At 35.3% G+C, this 22,199-nt stretch overlaps 1 protein-coding gene, 1 long non-coding RNA gene and 1 pseudogene across 7 annotated transcripts in view; 1 reads left to right on the top strand and 2 right to left on the bottom strand.

The window, feature by feature from the left end:
- Nucleotides 1-1,327: 1,327 nt before the first annotated feature.
- Nucleotides 1,328-4,824, top strand: LOC129049523 (uncharacterized). Its single transcript, XR_008512664.1, has 2 exons — nucleotides 1,328-1,588; nucleotides 4,651-4,824. It is a non-coding gene; the product is annotated as an uncharacterized LOC129049523 (long non-coding RNA).
- LRRC63 (leucine rich repeat containing 63) overlaps nucleotides 3,557-22,199 on the bottom strand; it is a 71,141-nt gene continuing 52,498 nt past the window's right edge. For all 6 annotated transcript variants that reach the window (XM_063714899.1, XM_054529007.2, XM_054529009.2 and 3 more), the window contains 3 exons: nucleotides 19,343-19,426; nucleotides 14,382-14,618; nucleotides 3,557-4,773 (listed from right to left, as the gene is read on the bottom strand). In XM_063714899.1, the coding sequence (XP_063570969.1) occupies nucleotides 4,560-4,773; nucleotides 14,382-14,618; nucleotides 19,343-19,426 (535 nt within the window). In that variant the 3' untranslated portion in view covers nucleotides 3,557-4,559. The remainder of the gene's footprint in view (nucleotides 4,774-14,381; nucleotides 14,619-19,342; nucleotides 19,427-22,199) is intronic.
- On the bottom strand, nucleotides 10,729-12,639 carry LOC112128609 (protein Abitram-like; annotated as a pseudogene).

Here is a 22,199-nt window from a genome sequence, read left to right as displayed (position 1 = left end):
CTCAATCTTAGCAAGCATTAGAGTCACCTGGAGACCGGGTAGTAATTAAGATTCCTGGATAGTATTCCCAGAGATTTTGATTTAGTAGGTTGGAGGTAGGTCTGAGAATCCATATTTTTAACAAGTGTATGAATGATGCTAATGCTGTTCTTAAATTATATAATACAAAAAAAAGCACTACTGGAATAAGGAAAATTCTTCTATATACAGCTGCATGCTTATAGGTACTTAGTGTTTAAGTAAATGCAAGAAGCTGGTTAACAATATGTGGGCATCTGAAGGAAATTAATATGAAATACACTTTTCACTCTTAAATCTTTTTTGAGCTGGGTAAAGTATGCTAGTATTACCTAAATACATATTTTTCCTAACTCCCAATTAAATATAAATGAACATACCTTTTGACCCAGCAATTTACTTCCAGGGAAATATACCACAGATATATGTAAACATGTGCAAAGGACAAACTTATTCATCACAACATTTTTTTTCCAAGCAAGAGGTTAAAAAGTTAAAAGTCCATCAAGCAGTAAACTGGTGAAATAAGCTATATATGTTGCTCAATGGAATAATATGAAACCATAAAGAAAGAATATAAACTAATAATGTACTGATCTGGAATAACCTCTATGACACAGTTTGAATGGAAAGATGCAGAAAGGAGCATATATTATGCTAATATTATACAGATAAGGAAGAAATATATGTATATGTTAGCATATATATGCATAAACTATCCTGGAATACAAAATGATTGGTATCATTGGTTGTCTCTGAGAAGGGAAAATGATGCCAGGCATTAGGGCTAAAGAAAGAATTTTTATCCTATACACTTTTTTGTACCTTTTGAGTTATGTGACTATGTTACCTAGTAAATATTTTTCAAAAACTACTTGGTAGATCTCTTTCCATTTAAGGAAACAGAGTTATCTAATTTTTAAATGACTGAATGATAGTGCCTTGTATGGATTTACATACATATTGATGAACTCTTTGAATGTTTCCAGTTTTTCACTATCGTAAATATCCTGGTGGTAAGTATACTTGAATATATTTTTAGACATATGCACAAGTATTTTTTAGCAGAAAATTATTAGACTTATGGTAAAAACCAGAATTAAATGTTGATTGTTATAGCTATATTAAGCTCATCTTTCGTTGTTATTGCTACTTGTAACAGCTTATTGGATGTTAGGAAGTTTTAGAGGTCTCTGACAGTTCCAGATTTTAGCTGCCCAAAACACTTTTTCTTCCCCTAGTTTTCAGTTCTAGAATTCTCCTTTCTTGTGGAGAATCTAATTAGCATGTTTTGGGAGGGGCTAATTCTGCCTTACCTAGTTGCAGAGATGGGCATGTGACTCAGGCCTGGCCAGGGTATGCCATCCATGAAGCTCTAATGATTTGTTTGTATTTGGATTCGTGACCCAGGCTGAGCCAATGAAAATCATCCCTAATGTATTTTACAGTAACAGTTGGGATAGATAGTGTGTTTTCCTCTGAGGTTCCTGAGATTCTTGTACATGAACCTGGAATGATCAGTGGCCATCCATATTACCTGGATATGAGACAAAATTTTTAGAAAGTATTGGTAAGAGATAGATGATAGATGATAGACAGATAGATAGATAAATAGATAGATAGATAGATAGAGTAAGCTAGATTAGATAGACAGAAAACTAGATAATGCCTTGATGACACAGTTTGAGTCCTGAATGAGTTGTGCCAGGAGACACATGCACAACCTATATATATATATATATATATATATTTTGTTGTTGTTGTTGTTGTTGTTGTTGAAAACCTTATTCTTTGCTGGTCATATATACTATAGATATGTTCCCCAGTGTGCTGCTTGTCTTTATTTTTGGTTATTTTTGCTCGACAGACATTTAAAAAAATTTTACATGGTAAATTTGTTCATCTTTTCTTTGAGGTTTCATTACCCACTTTTAAAAAATCTAAATCTGATTTCTTAAAGACCATAGTTATTTATTTTTATATTTTCAACTTAGTCCTTTAGGTCTAAAATTGGAAATTAATCTTTGGTGTGGTGTCAGACAGATAATCCCATTTTTTAAAAAAGAGTAATACATTATATAAATGTGTGTATACACACATACACATGTTGAAATGATTGGCTTTCATTGGGTGTTGGTGTAGCCGAGTACCCCGTTTTTAAAAGGAAAAAAATGATTTTGTTTTCTTTTTCCTTTTCCCCCACTTCCTACTTAGCTCTTTAGGAATGCAATTATAACCTTTACCTTCTCTCCATCGGGTGTGGCAAACTTATCTATGTGTTTACTTAGAAGTTCCAGAGACCAAAACTTGAAGCAAATCAGGCCGCTCTGGAACTCTCACCCACTAAGAGATTGCCTCAATTTACAACGTAGCTGCCTGCCATGGCGCCAGCCAGACCACGTGATAGATAAGACATCTGAAGCAAGTCACACAGACCCCGCACCTCCTCCCCTCCTCCCCATCCCCCCTTTAAAAGCCCTTGCCTTCTGCCCTGAAGGCTGAAGTGGTATCTCAGGGCAGGAGCCTGTACTACTTCCCCTCGGGTAGCTCTTGAATTAAGTCACTTTTTTTTGTTTTTTCCGTGTGTGTTTATTTATTTATTTATTTATTATTATACTTTAGGTTTTAGGGTACATGTGCGCAATGTGCAGGTTAGTTACATATGTATACATGTGCCATGCTGGTGCGCTGCACCCACTAACTCGTCATCTAGCATTAGGTATATCTCCCACTGCTATCCCTCCCCACTCCCCCTACCCCACAACAGTCCCCAGAGTGTGACTTTTTTTTCCCATCAGACCTTGCTCTTGATATTCAGACTCTGCAAGCAGTGGATGACTGAACCTGAGTTACCAAGGCATTACAAGGAGGATTTTGTTTTCTTCTTAGGTTTAGTTGTATTTTCTAATATTTCTATAATAAATATGTCTTATTTTCATTAAAAAATACTGTAAGTTTCTTTTTTTGGAAGATCTATAAGAGATCACTCAGATTCAAGGTTTATACTAAGCATGAAGAGATTGGGTTCTAAGTATATTTCATGTTTGTCTAAGTATCTAGGTATATTTAGTTTTGAAATGTCCCTCAGAATTTGTCATTTCCCTTGAAAGCTATTCTTTTTTATTTCCTATTTCATTGTGGAATTACTCAGTTAAACCAAAACCCAACATGTTTTGAATAAGTAAATAAACATATTTCTTCCCCAAGAAATATTTCAGGAACAAGGGTGAGTATTAATAAGCTATATGCCACAGGGAGTTAGTATTATTTTCTTCATCTTGTTTTCTAATTATGAGTATATTGCCTTTTAATGAATTAATTTATCATACTATAAATATCCGTTTCTGTATGCATGTGTAATATGGTAGTTACTTCTCTCATTATAAATAGTTTTATTCTTATGCTGGAGAATACAGTGTATACTTATCAAGCAAAGCAGAGTTTACCTGATTCTGCTGAAAAATGAAACAGAGTCTCAAGGAAAAGTGTGTAAGCATTGCAATTTATTGAAATCAATAGAAAAATTATTCTGCCTGATTTATCTTTATTTAAATGATATCACTAAAAGATACACACAAACATGACATAATGTATATTTTCTGACATTAATGATGATAGCTGTGTAAATTTAAATCATTTCATATCACTAAATTTAGCAATGATATTTGAGATTTAAGTGAACTGTGTGTAAAGATATGTGAAACAATTCTATGCCATTCTAAAGTTGTTTGTATATCAAAATGCCCTTTTATCTTTCTCTTACCAAATGTTAATTCTTAAAGTAAGTTTTACTATATGTATATGCGACTCTGCAATGTTATTTTGTAAGCTGTGTTTTATTTTTGTGTCAGGCTATCACTGTAGGCCTTGGTAGATGCTGATGCTAGCCTATGGAATCAGACTAATGTCCAGTTTCTCAGCTTTAGGACATGAAGTTCAAGGTAACAATTAAAGACTGTACCAGTTCTCTAAGAACCTGGGACATTAATTTAAACAAACAAATGGGGATAGAATTAATCTTTTATTCCCCAAAACAACCTACAATTGAGATGATAGGCGCTGGTCAGATTTCCACAGAAATGCACAAGCATTGAGCACTTGGATGTGTGACGTTGAAGCTCTATGCAGCACAAACCCCACTGATGACTCTGCAATGTTATCTTGTCACTTAGTATGGATGCATGAAAAGACCAGTTGTAAGATATAACCCATTTTGCAAAGGATTCTAACATTTTTCCTTTTATAGTAAACAGGCTCTGAAAGAAATTTTCTAGAGCTTTATTCAAATCCAAAGGCTTTACTAATCCTCCTTGAGTAATTATTCTGCAAGAATTCCCAAACAATTACAAACTTTCATAAGGAGCTAGAATTACAAAGAGAATTCATATGAGAAGACACTTAACGTCTTCCAAACAGAACCTCTACTTTTAAAGAGATGAATTACTATATGTAGATATATATGTAGTAAAAGCCAGTAAAGTTTATATATATATATGAATATATATATATATATATATATATACATACGATAAATCATTGTACTATAATTCTTTTGACAACTCCACATCTAGCGCTATTCTTCTGCTAGGACTACCATCTAAAACAAAACTGCTTTCCTTTATTCTTCTATAGCAAGAAGGAGAACAGACATAAAACATAACTGGAAGCTGTGATGCTCCAAAAATATCACAGGATCGGATGACACGAAAACCTTCACCAAACTTGGGACCATGACACCATTCACACCTGGATGTGCTGAAATGGAGGAAGCAGCAAGTCAATATTTAATAAATTTTTACTAAAGACTGTGCTATGCAAGACTCCAAATAGTATAAAATACGGCCCTTATCTTCATTGAGCTTACCAGCTAGATGAGTGCTACCCATTAAGTGAAAGACTAAACATTAAAAGAGCTAAACAATAAAGTAGATATATGTATAATACAATCCTAGCTTTTTAAAACAAAAAAGTATATATGCATAACAAGAAAAAACTCTAATGATAGATCCCAAATTGAAAATAGTTATTATTCTTGGGAAATGTGATCACAGGGGTTTTATGTTTCTTTATAATGTGTTTATTTTCTAATTTTTTATAATAAACGTTATTTTTTATGATACAAAAGAAATACATCATTTAAAAAAATAAAGGTACTATCATAACCTAGTAGGGAATTAGAGTCCATAATGTATTTTTAAATGGTTAGAAATAAGTTAAAAAATATTAATCCATTAGTACATTAACATTAGTACAGGAATAGACTATTCACAGAAGAATTAAAAATGAATGTCAAGAGAACATAGGTAAAGCTTTCTATCTCCTTAGTAATCAGGGAATACAAAACAAAATAGCAAAGAAATACCATTTCACAATCATCAGATTATAAGAATATGTTTAAGTATTTAAACAAACTATAAAACCCCTGGAAGAAAACATAGTGGAAATGCTTCAGGACATTGACCTAGGCAAAGATTTTATGGCTAAGACTTGAAAAGCATAAGCAACACAAATAAAAATAGACAAATGGGACTAATCTCGAATTAAAAACCTTCTGCACTGCAAAGGAAAAATCAACAGAATCAACAACCTACAGAATGGGAGTAAATATTTGCAAAGTATTCATCTGACAAGGCACTAATGAATATATGAGGAACTTAATTCAACAGCAAAAAAAAATCTTATTTTAAAATGATCAAAGGATATTTTCAAAAGAAGACAACATATAAATTGGCCAATAAGTATATGAAAAAATGCTCAACATCACTAATATTTAGGGAAATGCAAATCAAAACCATAATAAGATATCTTACCCTGGTGAGAATGGCTATTATAAAAAAGACAAAAAGTAAAAAATGCTGGTAAAGACACAGAAAGGAAGCAACTCTTACACACTTTCAGTGGTAAATGTAAATTAGTACAGCCGTCATAATGGAGGATGGTGGTTTCTCAAAAAACTAAAAATAAAGCTATCATACTATCCAGCAATCTCATTACTGGGTATTTATCCAAAGCAAAGGAGATCAGTATATTGAAGGGACATCTGCACCCCCATATTTATTGCAGCACTATTCACAATAGCCAAGATATGGAGTTGACTTAAATGTTTATCAACAGATGAATGGATAAAGAAAATGTGGTATATACACACAATGGAATACTATTCAGCTATAAAAAGAATAAAATCTTGTCATTTGTGGCAACAGGGATGATCCTAGAGGACACTATGTTAAGTGAAGTAAGTCAGGCAGAGAACGGCACTCATATGTAGAAACTAAAAACAAATTGAGCTCATGGAAGTAGAGAGTAGAATTGTGGTTATTAGAGGCTGGGAAGGGTAAGAGGAAGAGGAGGATAGGTTAAAAATGGAAAAAAAATCACAGGTAGATAGGAGTTTTAGTGTTCTATAGCACTGTAGGTGAATATAGTTAACAATAATTTATTGTGTGTTTTCAAAAAGCTAGGAGATTTTAAATGTGCACAACACAAAGAAATGATAAATAAGGTGATGGATATACTAAGCTGATTTTATCATTACATACTATATACATGTATTGAAATATCACCCTGTATGTTATAAATATGTATAATTATGTGCCAACTAAAAATAAAAGAAAAAAATAAAAACAAAAATTTCTATCATTCTCATGCTCAAGGAAGTCAAGGTAAAAGTCTGTGGAACATGAGTCTTCTGACCCCATTCTCAATGGAAGTGGATTCTCTGTCTGAGGTGATACAATGTGGGTAGAGAGACAGAGAGAGGCAGACAGCAATGATAAGTTGTACAGGACAGAAAAGACATACATAGCTGCTAATTGACAGGGCAGCCATTGGAGTGACAGCAGTAGCTGAGCTTAGAGTGACTTTAGTGCAAGCCTACAGCTCAGCTGTAATCCAAAGAACTCAGCAAAAGTAGGACAGTACCGAAATTTTCGGTAGCTAGAAATTCAGGATTAAAGCCAAGGGTAGACATTGGAGGATGACAGTGGTTTGGTGACAAATCCCTCCCTCACTGTTCTTATTTTTACTAATATCACAGTCATCTTTGATGAGATTGAACCCTTAGTCATTTTTCATCCTCCCTCTCCCTCTCGGCTCACATACCTAGGTATGTTAATTTTACCTCCCTAATTTGTCTTGCATTTCCTGCCTGTTCATACCCATGCTTATTACTTTGGATCAATCCCTCCTTACCTGTTATGGACATGAGTGTTTTCACTGACCTCCACCCAGCCTTCCCCTGCACTAGTCTATCTGTGACATACTGCCAGGTCTATTTGTGCTATTTGGACTCAGTGACTCTCAAGGCCTGAAGAAGAGACTTCCAATACATTCAGTGATCTCCAATGGACAGCTAGCTAACTCCATTTATTTCTTTTTAGCTCACTTCTTGATCCTTTTTTTTTCTTTTTTTTGAGATGGAGTCTTGCTCTGTCACCCAGGCTGGAGTCCAGTGGCATGATCTGAGCTCACTGCAACCTCTGCCTCCTGTGTTCAAGTGATTCTCCTGTCTCAGCCTCCCAAGTAGCTGGGATTACAGGCATGTGCCACCACGCCCAGCTAACTTTTGTAATTTTAGTAGAGACAGGGTTTTGCCATGTTGGCCAGGCTGTTCTTGAACTCCTGACCTCAGGTGATCAGCCTCCTCCGCCTCCCAAAGTGTTGGGATTACAGGCGTGAGCCACCATGCCCAGCCACCAGCCACCACTACTCTTTTTTTTTTTTTTTTTTTTTTTTAGGTGGATTCTCACTCTGTTGCCCAGGCTGGAGTGCAGTGGCACAATCTTGGCTCACTACAACCTCAGCCTCCTGGGTTCAAGTCATTCTCCTGCCTCAGCCTCCCAAGTAGCTGGGACTACAGGCGCCCGCCACCATGCCCCGCTAATTTTTTGTATTTTTAGTAGAGACGGGGTTTCACCACATTAGCCAGGATGGTCTCGATCTCCTGACCTCATGATCTGCCACCTCAGCCTCCCAAAGTGCTGGGATTACAGGAGTGAGCAACCGCGCCCGGTCCACTACTCTTTATGGATGTTTTGTTCTGGCTGAATATTTATTTTTCTCTTTGTACACATCCCTCTTTTCCCATTGTGTTTCCTCTTTCTGGAATATCCCTTGAACACAAGACATAGTTCCAAATTTTACTGGTCCTTCAAGACCCTTCTCAAATACTATTTCATCCCTGAATCTTTCCCCTATGTCCCCAACTATTTGTTATCAGCTCCTCCTCCACCTGCTTTTATTTATAATTCACTTGTGTCAGTTTTTATTTACATGAAAATGAGTCCTTGTAAAATTTCCAAACAACAAGGAAATATATAGAGAAAAACACAGAGATTCCTGCTTATTCCTGTCTTCAATCACTGGAACTCCTCTCCCTAGAATAACTAAAGCTCTTCGCTTGCGTTGTCCCCTCCAGCTCCTAGATACGTAACTGTTTCTTACAAAAATGGAATCTTTCTCACATGTGTGCACCCTCACTGTGTATGTCTGTGTCTGTGGGAACAATTTGCTTTTTTTATTTAATAAAATGTCTTGGACAACTTTCCATGTCAAAACATTTTGTTTTACTTCATTCTTATTAATAGCGTCATAATGTTTTATAGTATGAATATGCCATAAGTTATTTTACCACTCTCTGACTGAGGCAGATTTAGGCTGCAGTTATAATCCTTGTATCTAACTTTGTGTTTACATGTAACTATTTTTATAAGACAGATTCCTGAGATTTAAGGTGCTATTTTAAAGTCTAAGAAACTGTCAAATTGCCTTCCAAGAAGCTTTCACCAATTTATAGTACCAACAATGATACATGATGATAGTCATATTTTTGGGCATCCAAAGCTCGCACAATATCAGTCTTTTAAATTTTGATAAAATATGTAGGTTAAAAAAAGATTGTTGCTATTTTACATTGCAGTTTCTTGATTACTAGTGATATTTCACATTCTTCATGTTTATCACCTATCTGTATATCATCATCCATGAATTTCATATTCCTATCACTTATCTACTTGTCTATGGTTTATATCTTTTCTTATTGATTTATGGAAGATATACAGTAGTGTCCTCTTATTGAAGGTGTTGCTTTCCACAGTTTCAGTTATCAACTGTGGTCCAAAAATAATAAATGAAAAATTCTGTAAATAAGCAATTTGTAAGTTTTAAACTGCCCACCTGGGACAGGAATTATCTCTTTGTCCAATGTATCCACATTGTAGACGCTACCCATTGTTGCCCTCTGAGTTATCAAATCAACTGTTGTGGTATTGCAGTACTTGTTTAGGTAACCCTTATTTTACTTAATATTGCCCCAAAGTGCAGCACTAGTGATACTGGCATACTGTTATAATTATCTTATTTTATTATTAATTATTATTTTATTAGTTACTAGTTATTGTTAGTTATTATTAATTATCTCTTACTGTGCCTAATTTATAAACTTTTTTTCTGTATAAATGTGTATTTTATTTAAAAACAGGGATATTGAAATGTATTTATGTGTTACAGCCCTTACAGAAAAATGACAAGTTTTATAGTCCTTTTATTTGAAATTCAGTGTAAACTGATCTTAAACTATAAATTCACAGTTGTTGGAGGTTTTTTTTTTTTTTTTAGTTTAAATGATGTGAAAGCATTTGTTCCTTTCAAAGGCTTCTACACCTTTGAATGACATATTCTCAGTAACTTATTTGCTGGTAACTAAAGTATGTGAGACTGAGTGACTACAATATGCATATGTCAAGAATTAGCTTCCCACTGCATTAGAATACATTTCCTAGGAAAGCTTTTGTATTTTTCATAGCCTTTTCACATATCCCTCATTTAAGCAGTCACAGTGTTGCAGTTTTACTTTGTTTCAGAGGGGAAGGCCATCTTGTTGGCATAAGGAGGGCAGAAGATATAATCTGCACTCCAGCCTCTTCCCTACAACCTAAAAGGGAGGAGTTGAGGCAGATGGGCTGGGACTAGACTTTTTGGTAGTCACATTATAGCAGATTGGGTAAGAAAGGCGGGTTAGGTTTTTTTAAACTTCAAACTAATAGGACAATGAGGCAAAAGCAATAACCATACCATAATGTTCAAACAGAAGTAGGTTAAAATGTAGTACAGTTATCCCTTGGTTTACATGGGGGATTGGTTCCAGGACCTTCCACATATACCCAAATCCACACATAAGTCAAGTCCTTCAGTCGGCCCTTTGGAAACTGAGTATATGAAAAGTCAGCCTGCTCTATAAGTGGGTTTTGTGTTTGGTTAATGATATATTTTTGATTCGTTTATGGTACCCTCTAACAGTTTAAACCCATGTTGTTCAAGGGTCAAATGTATTTACTTCTGGATTATGGGATAATGAGTAAATTATTTTTACTTAGCTACTTAAAACTTTTCTATATTTTCTAAATTTTCTTTGAAGAGCTTTGTTTGTTTGTTTTTAATCAGAAAAACAATCCTTGCATGCCAGTTGTTAGAGAGATGCAAGAGAACAGGGTGAGTACATGGGTAGGCCAGATCTGGCAGGCTGAAGACAAATGGGAACCAAGGCTCATTATGCAAGCCAGAGAGGGGAAACGAAGGTAAATGAAGCACCAGGCCTCCTCGGCCTATGGCTGTGAAGCATGCTTCACATATACTGGTTCTTCTCCTTTCGTGCACTGATGGTTTAGGCCAGGTAACAAGAATCTCACTTTGCTTTTTGCTCCATGTCAGTCCTCATGACATCGCTGTTGTGGCATTAATGCATTTCACCATGACTTCTTCATACTGTTTTTGTGTCAGTAACCCTTCCGCTATGTTTTTACTTTCTTCAAATTTGGGTAACAACTGCAATGTAGCCTTCAGTGGACGGCTTGTCTTGAAGAATAGATGGCTTATGGAGAATGTTTTTCATTCACTTTCATCGAACATCCTCTAACACAACTAGATACAGTATATTCTTTGCCATCTGAGCAGTAAATCTTACAGAGAGGTGCAAGTTCTGTTAGAAACTGCGCCCCCCGCTTACATTTCCCCGAGCCCTTGTTCTGAAGTCTGCTACAGTTGGTACTGATCTGACAGGGAATGCTTTTAATTGTTTTTCCGCTTTGAAGAACTGGATGAGATTCTGCCAATGAGATGACACCTATTTGGTTAGAGTGCTGTGGTGTACAGTGGTCCTCACAAGATCTTCCTTTCACATCTGCTTTGTACCAGCGAGTGCAGTACTGGTCCACGAACAAAGGCACCACCGGCTCTGCGGTGTGGCGCTTGGTAGCCACGGTGACCTCAGGCGCCACCACCCCTATAAATTAAACTTTATCATAGATATGCATGTATAGAAAAACACAATGTATATAAGGTTCGGTGCTACCCATGGTTTTGGGCATCCACTGGAGGTCTTGGAATGCATCTCCCAAGGATAAGGGACAACTACTATATATATATATATATATATATATATATATATATATATATATATATAGTGTCTACTATATCTATATAGTAGATATATAGACGTATAGTATATATATCTATAGCGACTACTATATATATAATATATATAATATATTTATATTATTCAACTATTTTAAGCACTGCAATATCTTCTTCCAGTTAATGGCTTGTCTTTTAATTTCATTGATAGTATCTTATATTTATGTAAATATTACACTTTTGTCAAATTTATAAAACTTTGCTTTACTGTTTTATATTTTTTGCATTGCAGTTATGTCTGCCTACCATGAAGTCATACAGAGAGCTTTCTACACTTCCTTGTAAAAGCTTTAAAGTTTTGCTTTTCATATTTAAATCTTTAATCAAAGTGGAAATTTTTTTGTGTGTGTCTGATGGTGACGTATATATAGCAGGCATCTGATTTTATTGTTTTTTTCCTTGTGGATGACTAAATGTCTCAGCATCATTTATTCCAAAGTCTATTCTTTCACTACTGATCCACAGTGCTATTCTGTCAAAATGTCAAGTTTTCCCACATGCGTGAGAACAAATTAACTGGATTATGTTTTCTCTTCCATTGATTGATTTGCCTTTCCTTGCACTTAATACCAACCTTTATTACCTTCTCTAATTTTGTAGTAAGTCTTGATGTCTGGTGGGCAAGCCTTTTATGTTAGGCTTTTTTTTTCAGGTTTATTTTGGCTATTTTGGATCCTCTCCTTTTCCATATACATTTTAGAATCAGCTTATTAAGTTTCTGAGAAAATTCTACTGGCATCTTCACCAGAATCGCATTGAATTTATAGCTCTATTTAGGGATAACATGTTTTTAGTACTGAGTCTTATTATCCCTAAATATCTATAACTCTTCCATTTATTTCAGCCTTCTTTACTATTTTATAAAGCTTTAGCTTTTTTCCATAAATGTTTTGCACATTTTTCACTTAATATATTCCTACATTAGGTTTGTTTCTTCCTATCATAAAAAAGTACCTTTTAAAAATTATATTTCTAACTGTTTGATGTCTGGTTTTCGTTATATTTTTTAAACCCCATATCATAGACATTGTTATTAGTATTTCATAGAGATCATGTTTGTTTACCTACATATTTTCCAACTGCTTTTCTCACCATTCCTTCTTGCCTCTCAGAACTTGCTTCTGGAATCATTTTTCTTTTTTTGATGTACATCCTTTGCAACTTCCTTTGGAGAAAACTTATTGTGAGTAAATTCTGTTTTGGTTTATCTGAAAATACCATGTTTTCTCTTGTTCTTGAAAGCTTTGCTGGGCAAAATAATATTTTTTTTCAGTCACTGGTCCACTGTTGCTGGCAGTTGATTTGTTTTTTGTTAAGTGATTTTTTTTTCCTGGCTGATTTTAGGTTCTTATCTTTGTCTTTGGGATTCTTCAGTTTTACCACAAGGTATTTTACTTAGCTTTTATAGAGCTCCCAATGATGTCTGCGAATTCACAGCTTTTATTACTTCTAAGAATCTGTAGCCATTATCTCATTCAATAATGACTCCCGCCATTCTCTCTGTTCTCACTTTCTGAGTCTCCACGTGTATGTTAAATCTTGTCCTTTTTTCTCCAGTCTCTTTACCTCTTGTCTACATATTTACTATAATTTCTTCAGATCTCTCTTCAGGTATGTATAATCTGCTGTTTAACTCATGCATTGAGTTAATGTTAACTATTATATTTTTAGTTTCTAGAATTTCATTTTACTTAACATTTCTTTCTCATATTTTCCTGGTCACAGTTGCAATACTAATATCCTAGGTCCTTGGAAATTAGTATCTGTTTGATTGTTTTGCTTTTTTCCTGGTGGCTTGTTTCCTCATATATTTGAAAATTTCTTTAAGCTATGAGCTAATATTCATTTGAATGTAATTTTCTGGAACCTTTAGAGTCTAAATCAAGGATGTTTCTCTCAAAAACTTTTTCTGCTGGGAGAGTTAGTTCGCTGCTCTGGGACCATTTAGCCTCTTTTGGGGTCCACATTTAATTCAGGAATCTGAAGTTCAGCTTCCCAAGTACCTTGTGGTGAATCCAAATCTCATGATCCCATATCTGTTTACCACACACTAGTTAGGTTATAATTCTTCAAAAAAATTACTGCCTTTGTGATTTTTCTTACTTTCTCATGTGCAATCATGAATATTGACATCTTAATACGTTAAAATCAAAAACTTCTAGGCCTGGTTCCTTTTTCATTGGTAGATTTTTAACCACTGTTCAATTTCTCCAATAGTTACTAGGCTGTTTAGGTTTTCTGCCTTTTATTGAGTCAATGTTTATAATTTATATATTCCTGGGAAGCCATTTTACTTAGGCATATAGCAAATATTTGTTAGCTTAATAACCTAAGCACTGATGGTCAATAATTCAATAAAAATGGTCTTCTACCATCTGAAGAAAGTAAGCGACAAGCCTAAGTGGACTGTAAGGATGTGGGAGTTTAAGTACCCTGGTCTTGAGATTAGGCAATGATTCCAACACTGGTCATTGATACTCTGAGGGAGGTTATTCCGTGCATGCCGGCTCTATTCCTGGTCTCCATGACGTCACAATGGAGTGAAACACCTCCCAGAATAGTGTGTCTGGAGCCAAATAATTTTTTTGGAAGAATCCACTTCTATGAACTTAGAAATTTATAGACAAGATTTATGCAACAGCCATAGAGACAACTCACATTTCACACTGGATTTAAGTAACAACTTGAGAATATCACACAATGGGGCCGGATTCAGACTACATTATTTTACCTGAAGAACTGGACGGAGCGATTTGAAAAATTGTGTGTATGGTTTTGTGTGTGTCATGGAGTATGTGTGCGTGTTAGTGACACTGTCATCTAAGCCTGTAATGAAGAACATTTTAAATGCTTAAAGGTATATTTTAGTTAAAAGGGCTTCAGCATTTGCTCACCATTTTAGTAACTTCTGAACTTCTACAGGGATCTTATAAAATTTATGTAGTTTATTTTGGACAATGAACAAAGAAATAATTTGAGTAAGTTGTTGTGGATTATTCAAAGAATTATCTCTCCAAAAACAAGGATGAGTGAAATTATTCTCAAACTGAATTTTTGTCAGGTTAAGCTTCAAAATTCCATGTGGGAAAAAATTCAGTTCATTCCCATCAACAGTCAGTTTTTCAAGTGATCTGTAAATAAAGGAAACCACACTTTAAAAGGTATCATACAATTCATAATATTAAAGTAAAATTCTGCCTCAATTGTTCATGAAAATTGGCATCAAACTAGTACAAATAAAATACAAGTATGAATTTAAGTATTTCTTTAGAATCAAGATAATTAATTTATAAAGCAATTGAACCAATATAGTATTATGCAAATAAGTGCATTTGAGTGAATAGCACGGTTTAAGTATATAGTTTGAATTTTTGCAATATGTCATCACTATGGAAAAAGATATCCACAAACACAAGACTAATCAATGTCATATTACATAAAATATAGTATAGTGTGATACACAGAATATATTTTCATAGACAAACATCAACACATATTCAAGCCCAATCAAAATAGTGAAATTTATGCTATCAGAACATATTATGTGCTATTTTGTGCTTTGACTTTTCATTAACTGGGTCCTCTGGGTTTTTTCTGTGACAATTACTTTTAATAACCCTTATTATTTATTCAAAGAGAACCAACATTACTGATTTTCTTATTTTCACTTGCCTCAATGGTATTTTTGTACAGTCATGTATCTCCTTTCTAATTAGTCCTAGAAGCAGACAGAAAAGAGTCTGTTCATGAGAGACACATAAAAATCAAATCAAAGGCTGGTCCAACTTATCAAATGTATTAGAGGTGAAAAGGCTGATATATGAACTTTAGGAAACAAACTGCTGAGGGCCTCTAGATTCTCATTTACAGTCTAGTTTCACATCTCATATCTATGCAGTGTAACTTATTTATGACTACTGCTGATAACATTAAAATGTGATCAACAAGGGTATTTAAAACAATGAGGCTAGGAAGATGGCACCTCAGCTCTCTTTATCCCTCAGCCAGAGTTTGACTAATTCACCTCTCATGGTCTGAAGAAGGTTGGCAAGACCCCAGGCTCTGCCTCAGTCCTGAACGAGAGAGCTGGCATGGCCACCTTTTTCTTCTGCACAAATCACAAGCCTAGGGGCTGGCAGCAGAGAGCCCTGCTCTGGTCTGAATGTTTCTGTCCCCCCAAAATTCAAATATTGAAATCTTCACCTTAAGTTGATGGTATTTGGAGGTGGGGCCTTTAGGAGGTGACTAGGTCAGGGCGGGAGCCCTCATGCATGAGATTAGTGCCCTTATAAAAGAGACTTGAGAGAACCCTCACCCCTTCTGCCATGTGAGGTTAGAGTGAGAAGATGGCTGTCTATGAGGAAGTGGGCCCTCACCAGACACCATATCTGCTGGGGCCTTGATACTGGACTTCCCAGCCTGTGGGAAATAAATTTCTGTTTTTTGTAACTGCCCAGCCTATGGTGTTTTGTTATAGTAGCCCAAGCTGAGAAATACAAATTCTATGTGGACAATCAGAATGAGTGTGGCACACTCTAGGCAAATGCTAGTGAAGGTTCACCACGGCTCACCTGAATAGCCATGGTGAGGCTCTCCCTGCCTGAGTTGGTTTACCTCGGAGGACACACCTGTTTAGCTGCCTCCTTACCCTCAATGAGTTCTAAGAGAGCTAGGCAGGCTAAACATTTTTTTTTTGAGATGGAGTCTCACTCTGTTGCCCAGGCTGGAGTGAAGTGGCCTGATCTCGGCTCACTGCAAGCTCTGCCCTCTGGGTTCAAGTGATTCTCCTGCCTCAGCCTCACAAGTAGCTGGGATTACAGGTGTCCGCCACCACCACGCCTGGCTAATTTTCGTATTTTTAGTAGAGACGGGGTTTCGCCATGTTGGCCAGGCTGGTCTTGAATGCCTGACCTCAGGCAATCCACCCGCCTCGGCCTCCCAAAGTGCTAGAATTACAGGTGTGAGGCACTGCACCTGGCTGCTAAGCCATCCTTAAAGTTAGAATAGCTCTGTGTTGAGACTGCCTTGGCAGCTGAGCACCCTGAGGTGCAGAGAAGCTTCCTCCTGGTCCACCACTCACTTTCTTAGCATTCTGAGTGGTGTTTTGTGACTGCCATTGGACTTGCATGGAAGAAAGAGTTGCCAGAAGAGAAAAACACATAGAACACACAAAGCAAAGGTCCCGGGACAAGCATCTTCCGTGGAGGGATGGATACAAAGTTGGGGAGGGGGGTGGGGAAACAAGATTCAAATACAGCACACACAGACACACAGAGATGTTCTGGAACCAAAATGCATGATTTGTAAAACTAAAAAGTTAAGTGGATGAATGAAAGAACATGATCTTCAAGGGGATCCAAATTAGAGGCAAAGACAAAGTAGCAGAAATAATTCAAAACAAAATAAATAAATAAATAAATAAATAAATAAAAACCATGAGGAAAAATCTAGGTACCATGGAAGACAGATCTAGGAGACCTAAAATGTAAACAATAGGCATTTGAGGAAGAAAATATGAAACAGATGGAGAAGGACAGGAACTATTTAAACATATTTTCTTAACCAGAAAAGAGAAGTTTGAGCTGGCTGATTCAAATAATTCACTGAATTCTGGGAAAGACAGCTTAAGAAAAAGACAACTTGTAAGCATAATCTAATAAGATTCTGAAAGGTCAAAGATTATGGGAGAATCTTAGTCTTTCCAGTTAAGAAGAAAAGTCGCTTAGGAAGAAAAAAGAATCAAACTGGCATCAGGTGCCTCCTCAGCACCCTGGAAACTAGAGGAGGACACGATGATGGAGGCTACTGTGAAACACGTTGAATGAAAGCTTGTCCACTCACTCAGGACATCATTTATTTGTCAGGGTTAAAGATTCAGAGAAAAAATTACCTATGTATTCCATCTGAGGGAAATACTTAAGGAAAAACGCTAAACAGCCAATGAATCAAAAGAGACACGGCCAGGTTCCAGGTGAGAGGAAAGGAGCGAAACAGCTGTAAACAATGAGTCTTGAAATACATACAGATAAATATAAAAGGAGAATGAACTAAAATGCTTGTAAGATTTAAGTGCTAAATAAACATTCTTTAATAAAAAGAGACATGATGCAAAGGAAAATACTAATGAGAATCTCAAACAAAAGTTTCTAAACTATTTCAGCAAAGCCTAGAGTTGGATAAAGGGAAGATGAGTTTGGAAAGAAAGCAGGAAAATAACAGTGTTCTAAAGGTCTCAATGAACAGTGGAGGGCAGCAGTGGGGAGACAGACCATCATGGTGGGGGGAAGTAGTTTTTATTTTGCCTTTATAAAATATTAAAGAAAATGTGTTTGATTATGAGTTTGGGAAAAGGAAAGATAACCAATAACAGATTAGGGTAGTACAATAGAATGCCAAAATTAATAAGATAGAAAAAAAGAGGTGGTAGGATCACTTGAGGCTAGGAGTTTGAGACCAGCTTGGGCAACATAGTGAGACCCCCATCTCTACAAAATACAAAAAAATTAGCGAGGCATGGTGGTGTACACCTACAGTCCCAGCTATTCAGGAGGCTGAGGCAGAAGAATTGTGAGTCCAGGAGTTCAAGGCCATAGTGAGCTGTGATCATGCCACTGCACTCCAGCCTGGGCGACAAGAGTGAGATCCTGTCTCTAAAAATTAAAAATAAAATAAATTCAAAAATTTAAAAAGAGAACAAACAGCATCCTTAAAAGATAGGTAGGAAAAGGGGAAAGTAAATAAATAATAAGTACAAAGTAAAATGAAAAGCAAAAAATTAAATATGTTGGTCATAATAAATATGAACAGACTGAATTCTCCTACTGAAATATAGAGATTGTCACATAGGAAATTAAATAATTGATTTAAATATTTTAAAAGCAAAGATAAAATTATCTCATTCTGCTAAATGGAAGATTATGTTCCTAGGAAACAAAATAAAATGTAGTAAAACTAAATCAGAACTAACAGGAGAACTTGGTTACACACATTAGTTTTAAGTTAATGTAAAGAAATACATAGCTTTTCTCTATTCTGTACTGACAATAATTAGAAACAAGTGGAAATAAGAGAAATATTACATTACATTCATAGTAACAATCACAATTATAAAACACTTAGAAAAGGTTATTAAGAAAAATATGAAGTGAGTCATAAATTCTTAAGAAGAACATAAAACAAGATCTGAAAAAATGAAAAAAATGTTTTAGAGTAGAAAAATTTATCAAAAATATAAATTCTCCCAAATTTATGAGTAAACTCTATGCAATTGCAATTAAAATTCTAACTTTGTGATTATGTGTGTTGCTGGATGTGCTAGAAATTATACAAAATGATCCCAAAGATTATGTTTTAAAGAGAATAGTTAAGAGACTATTATTGAAAAATAATCTCCCTACTAGTTATTAAAAATTATTCTGAAGTCACAATCAAAACAGTATAATACTGACCTAGAAGGACACAGATAAACTTCAGACTTTTATTAATGTTAGAAAGAATTGAAGCTTTGCATTAAAATTATATTTTGTATTATTAGCATTTTGCGTAAATGTATTTCCTCACAAAAAATAAATGAAACATAATAAGAGCCACAGGTACACACACAGAAAAATGGACATAAGTAGCTTATCATTCTGTTAAGTAGTCATCTGTACTGTTCTTTAAATAATTTCTGGAAATGTTATGTCTTAAAAATACTGTACACCAATCATTCAAATTACATGTTTGGTAAACTTTGTACTTCACAGATTACATTTTATGGCTATTAAATAAACGAAAGGACTCAATTTTCTTTATCACAATCATTATTAAATATATAATTAAGGGGCATATAACTTTCTATGTACTTCCAAAATACCTGAGTTTCTGAATTTCATTTGGAATAAAAGTAAGTTCATTATAGGAAACATCAAGTTCTTCAAGATAAGACAAGGAAAATAACCTTAAATAGAAAGAGAAAATTAATTGTAGAAATGATTATGTATCATCACTGGGAATAAATAAGTACTTGACTAAGTAGGCAGGAGTATAGAAACCAGATTTCTAAGATCTTGAAATTTATATAGACTTCTTTTCATTATAGATCGTGTAATTACTATGAAAATTCCTAAGAATTACTCATCTATCCATTAAGACCAGTTTGAGATTTTTGGAGTGGACAAAGTCCTATTTAGAAAAATTTTCATTATCACTAAGATACTTTTTTGTTGTTGTTGCATTAGTTTCCTAACAAATTACCATAATCTGGGTGGCTTAAAGTAACAGAAATGTATTTTCTCACAGTTCAGGGGGCCAGAAGTCCAAAATGAAGGTGTTAGCAGGGCTGGTTCCCTTCAGAGGCTCTGAGGGAGAAACTGTCCCTTGCTTCTCCCCCAGCTCCCAGTGGTTGCCTGCCATCTTTGGCATTCCATGGCTTGTGGCAGCATAACTCCAACCTCTGCCTTTGTCTTCACATGCCTTTCTTATAGGGACAATAGCCATTGAATTTGGGGCTCACTCTTATCCAAGTTAGTATAAGTATGACCTTATATTAACTAACTGCATCTGCAAAGACCCTATCTCCAAATAAGGTCACATTCTGAGGTTCTATATGGACATGAATTTCTGAGGGATGCTATTCAACCCACTACAATCACATTAAGACTTTTCTAGTAAAATACCTTTGATCTTTCTTTCCATCAAGACAAGTACTTAAAGGTGAGAACCAAAGAATACAAACACTCTGTAAAAACATAGTTGTGCCGTCAGAAGCCCTGACTCCTAGGGGTTGGAAGTGGGAATTGCTTCTTGAAGACTGGAATTGAAGTCATCGTAATCCCTAGTAAACACCCCCTTCTCTGTATGTGCTGTTCTCAAAGACTTTCTTGTTTTCCATGTAAATAAAAGGTGAGAAGTTATTTGTATGATTTTTAACTAAGGCATCATGAGCAGAATTTTTCGCTAACTTCTTACTATCTTAACTTGGCGTATAAAGGTCCTCATGATCTGGTCCCATGCTACTTGTCCAGCTTGCCTCTCACAGTCCCCCATATTCCTCTGTGGTCCAGCATTTATTTGCTAAAATTCCCTGAATTAACCAGTTATCACATATCTCTAAATAACACGTAAAATTTCCCCAAGCTTGACTCTGATCATTGTCTTTTCATTTTTTGTCTTGGCTCAGATGTCATCTCTTCCAACAAACTCTTCCCAAATCCTTCAGACTGGGTGAGATGCCTCTTCTGTTCTTCTCTGCTTACTCTCTCATAGTACCCATCACATTGTGCAATAAATGTCTGCCTCCTAAAATTATGAGCTTCTAGAGGGCACGGATTCAATTTCATATTTCTATATATCCAATGCCTTACATAGTGTCTAGTACATCGTAAGTGCTGAGTAAATCATAACTGAATGAAAGGAATGGTGACCACAGTTAATTTAAAATAATTTGCTCTGAGAAGTTAATGAGATTGACTAGGAAAACAAAAGAAATGCCTATTCAATTCAGTGTTCATCTCTGACTTCTTATCATCTCTGTAAAGAAAATGTTAATACCATTTGCTCTATCTTTCAATTCAATATCATATCATTTTCTTGCCTCAGGCAGTTTCTGGAGTCATTCTATCTTCCAGTATTACTTTGGCTCTGGCAACCTAGTTTGGTTCCAGGCTTTCACTATGGATGACATATTCCTGCTGATTGTGAGATGTAACAGGTGTAGGCAGCACTGAGGAAGCTGAATAGGTTCTAGAGTTGAAATTTATGTCATCTATATATGATTTTTACAGAGAAAATCTGTTCAAACAGCCTGTTTGGTCTGATACTCTATGTCCCACCGGTACCAAATCTATCACATTTTTTGGGATATGTAAAACTTTTAACATTTATTTCATTGCTTTATTTATTAGCAAATTATTGGCCAATGAGCTGCCTAAACTAGAGCCCTACTGTTAGCTTGCAAGATTAGACTAGCAATAATAATTTCATGTATTAACAGTGATGACCACCACACTGATATAAATATTTATTAAAAGCCTACTATATGGTAGTTTAGAATGATCTTTTAACATACCAGTGTAGGATTGTTTTTTACAGATTAAAAAAATGAAAGCTATAAGAGGTTAAACAATTTATCCAATTTGGTATGAAATTAAATGTAGCTATCCCTTTTCATCAGATATGTGGAGGCAAGGTAATTTAATCCCCTTCTTTAATAAATAACAATATGGGGAAATAAATGTGTACAATTTCAGATCTGCTCTTAAGACAGGGCTTTCAAGTAGGCTGTTAGGTTCTTTTTGTTCCAAATAGTTTCTCTTTCCCAAAGAACCTACCTGCCAATTAAAGCAAATTGAGTCAAACAAGTAAGGCAAAGATTTGACTCCCTCAGATGAAGTAGCTATTTCCTATGTCATTTTTCTCCTGCTATCCACTGAGAAAAAGATAAAGACTTTTTGTTTTAACCTTTGTGACAGTTGTTTCTGCATAACCTCAGGGCATGAGTCTAAAACATGTCTCTGTCCTTTACTTTACTTCACCCCACCTCCCTTTTTCTCCCTTTTTAATCTTTTATCTTTTCTACAAAAGCTTTGGGAACAGAAAAAAAAAAAAAAAAACTTGGATTTTTGAAGTGATTTATTATCTTCATTTTATAAGAGAGTTGAAAAGACAAATCAGAGAGCTTTTCATAGTAATAAAGTTCTAAACATAACGTGGGAGTGTTGATCCACTGGCCA

Source organism: Pongo abelii, chromosome 14 (genome assembly GCF_028885655.2).
Source record: "Pongo abelii isolate AG06213 chromosome 14, NHGRI_mPonAbe1-v2.0_pri, whole genome shotgun sequence".
Classification (NCBI taxonomy): domain Eukaryota; kingdom Metazoa; phylum Chordata; class Mammalia; order Primates; family Hominidae; genus Pongo; species Pongo abelii.
Note: the sequence above shows the minus strand (reverse complement) of the source record. Positions and strands in the feature narration are given on the sequence as shown.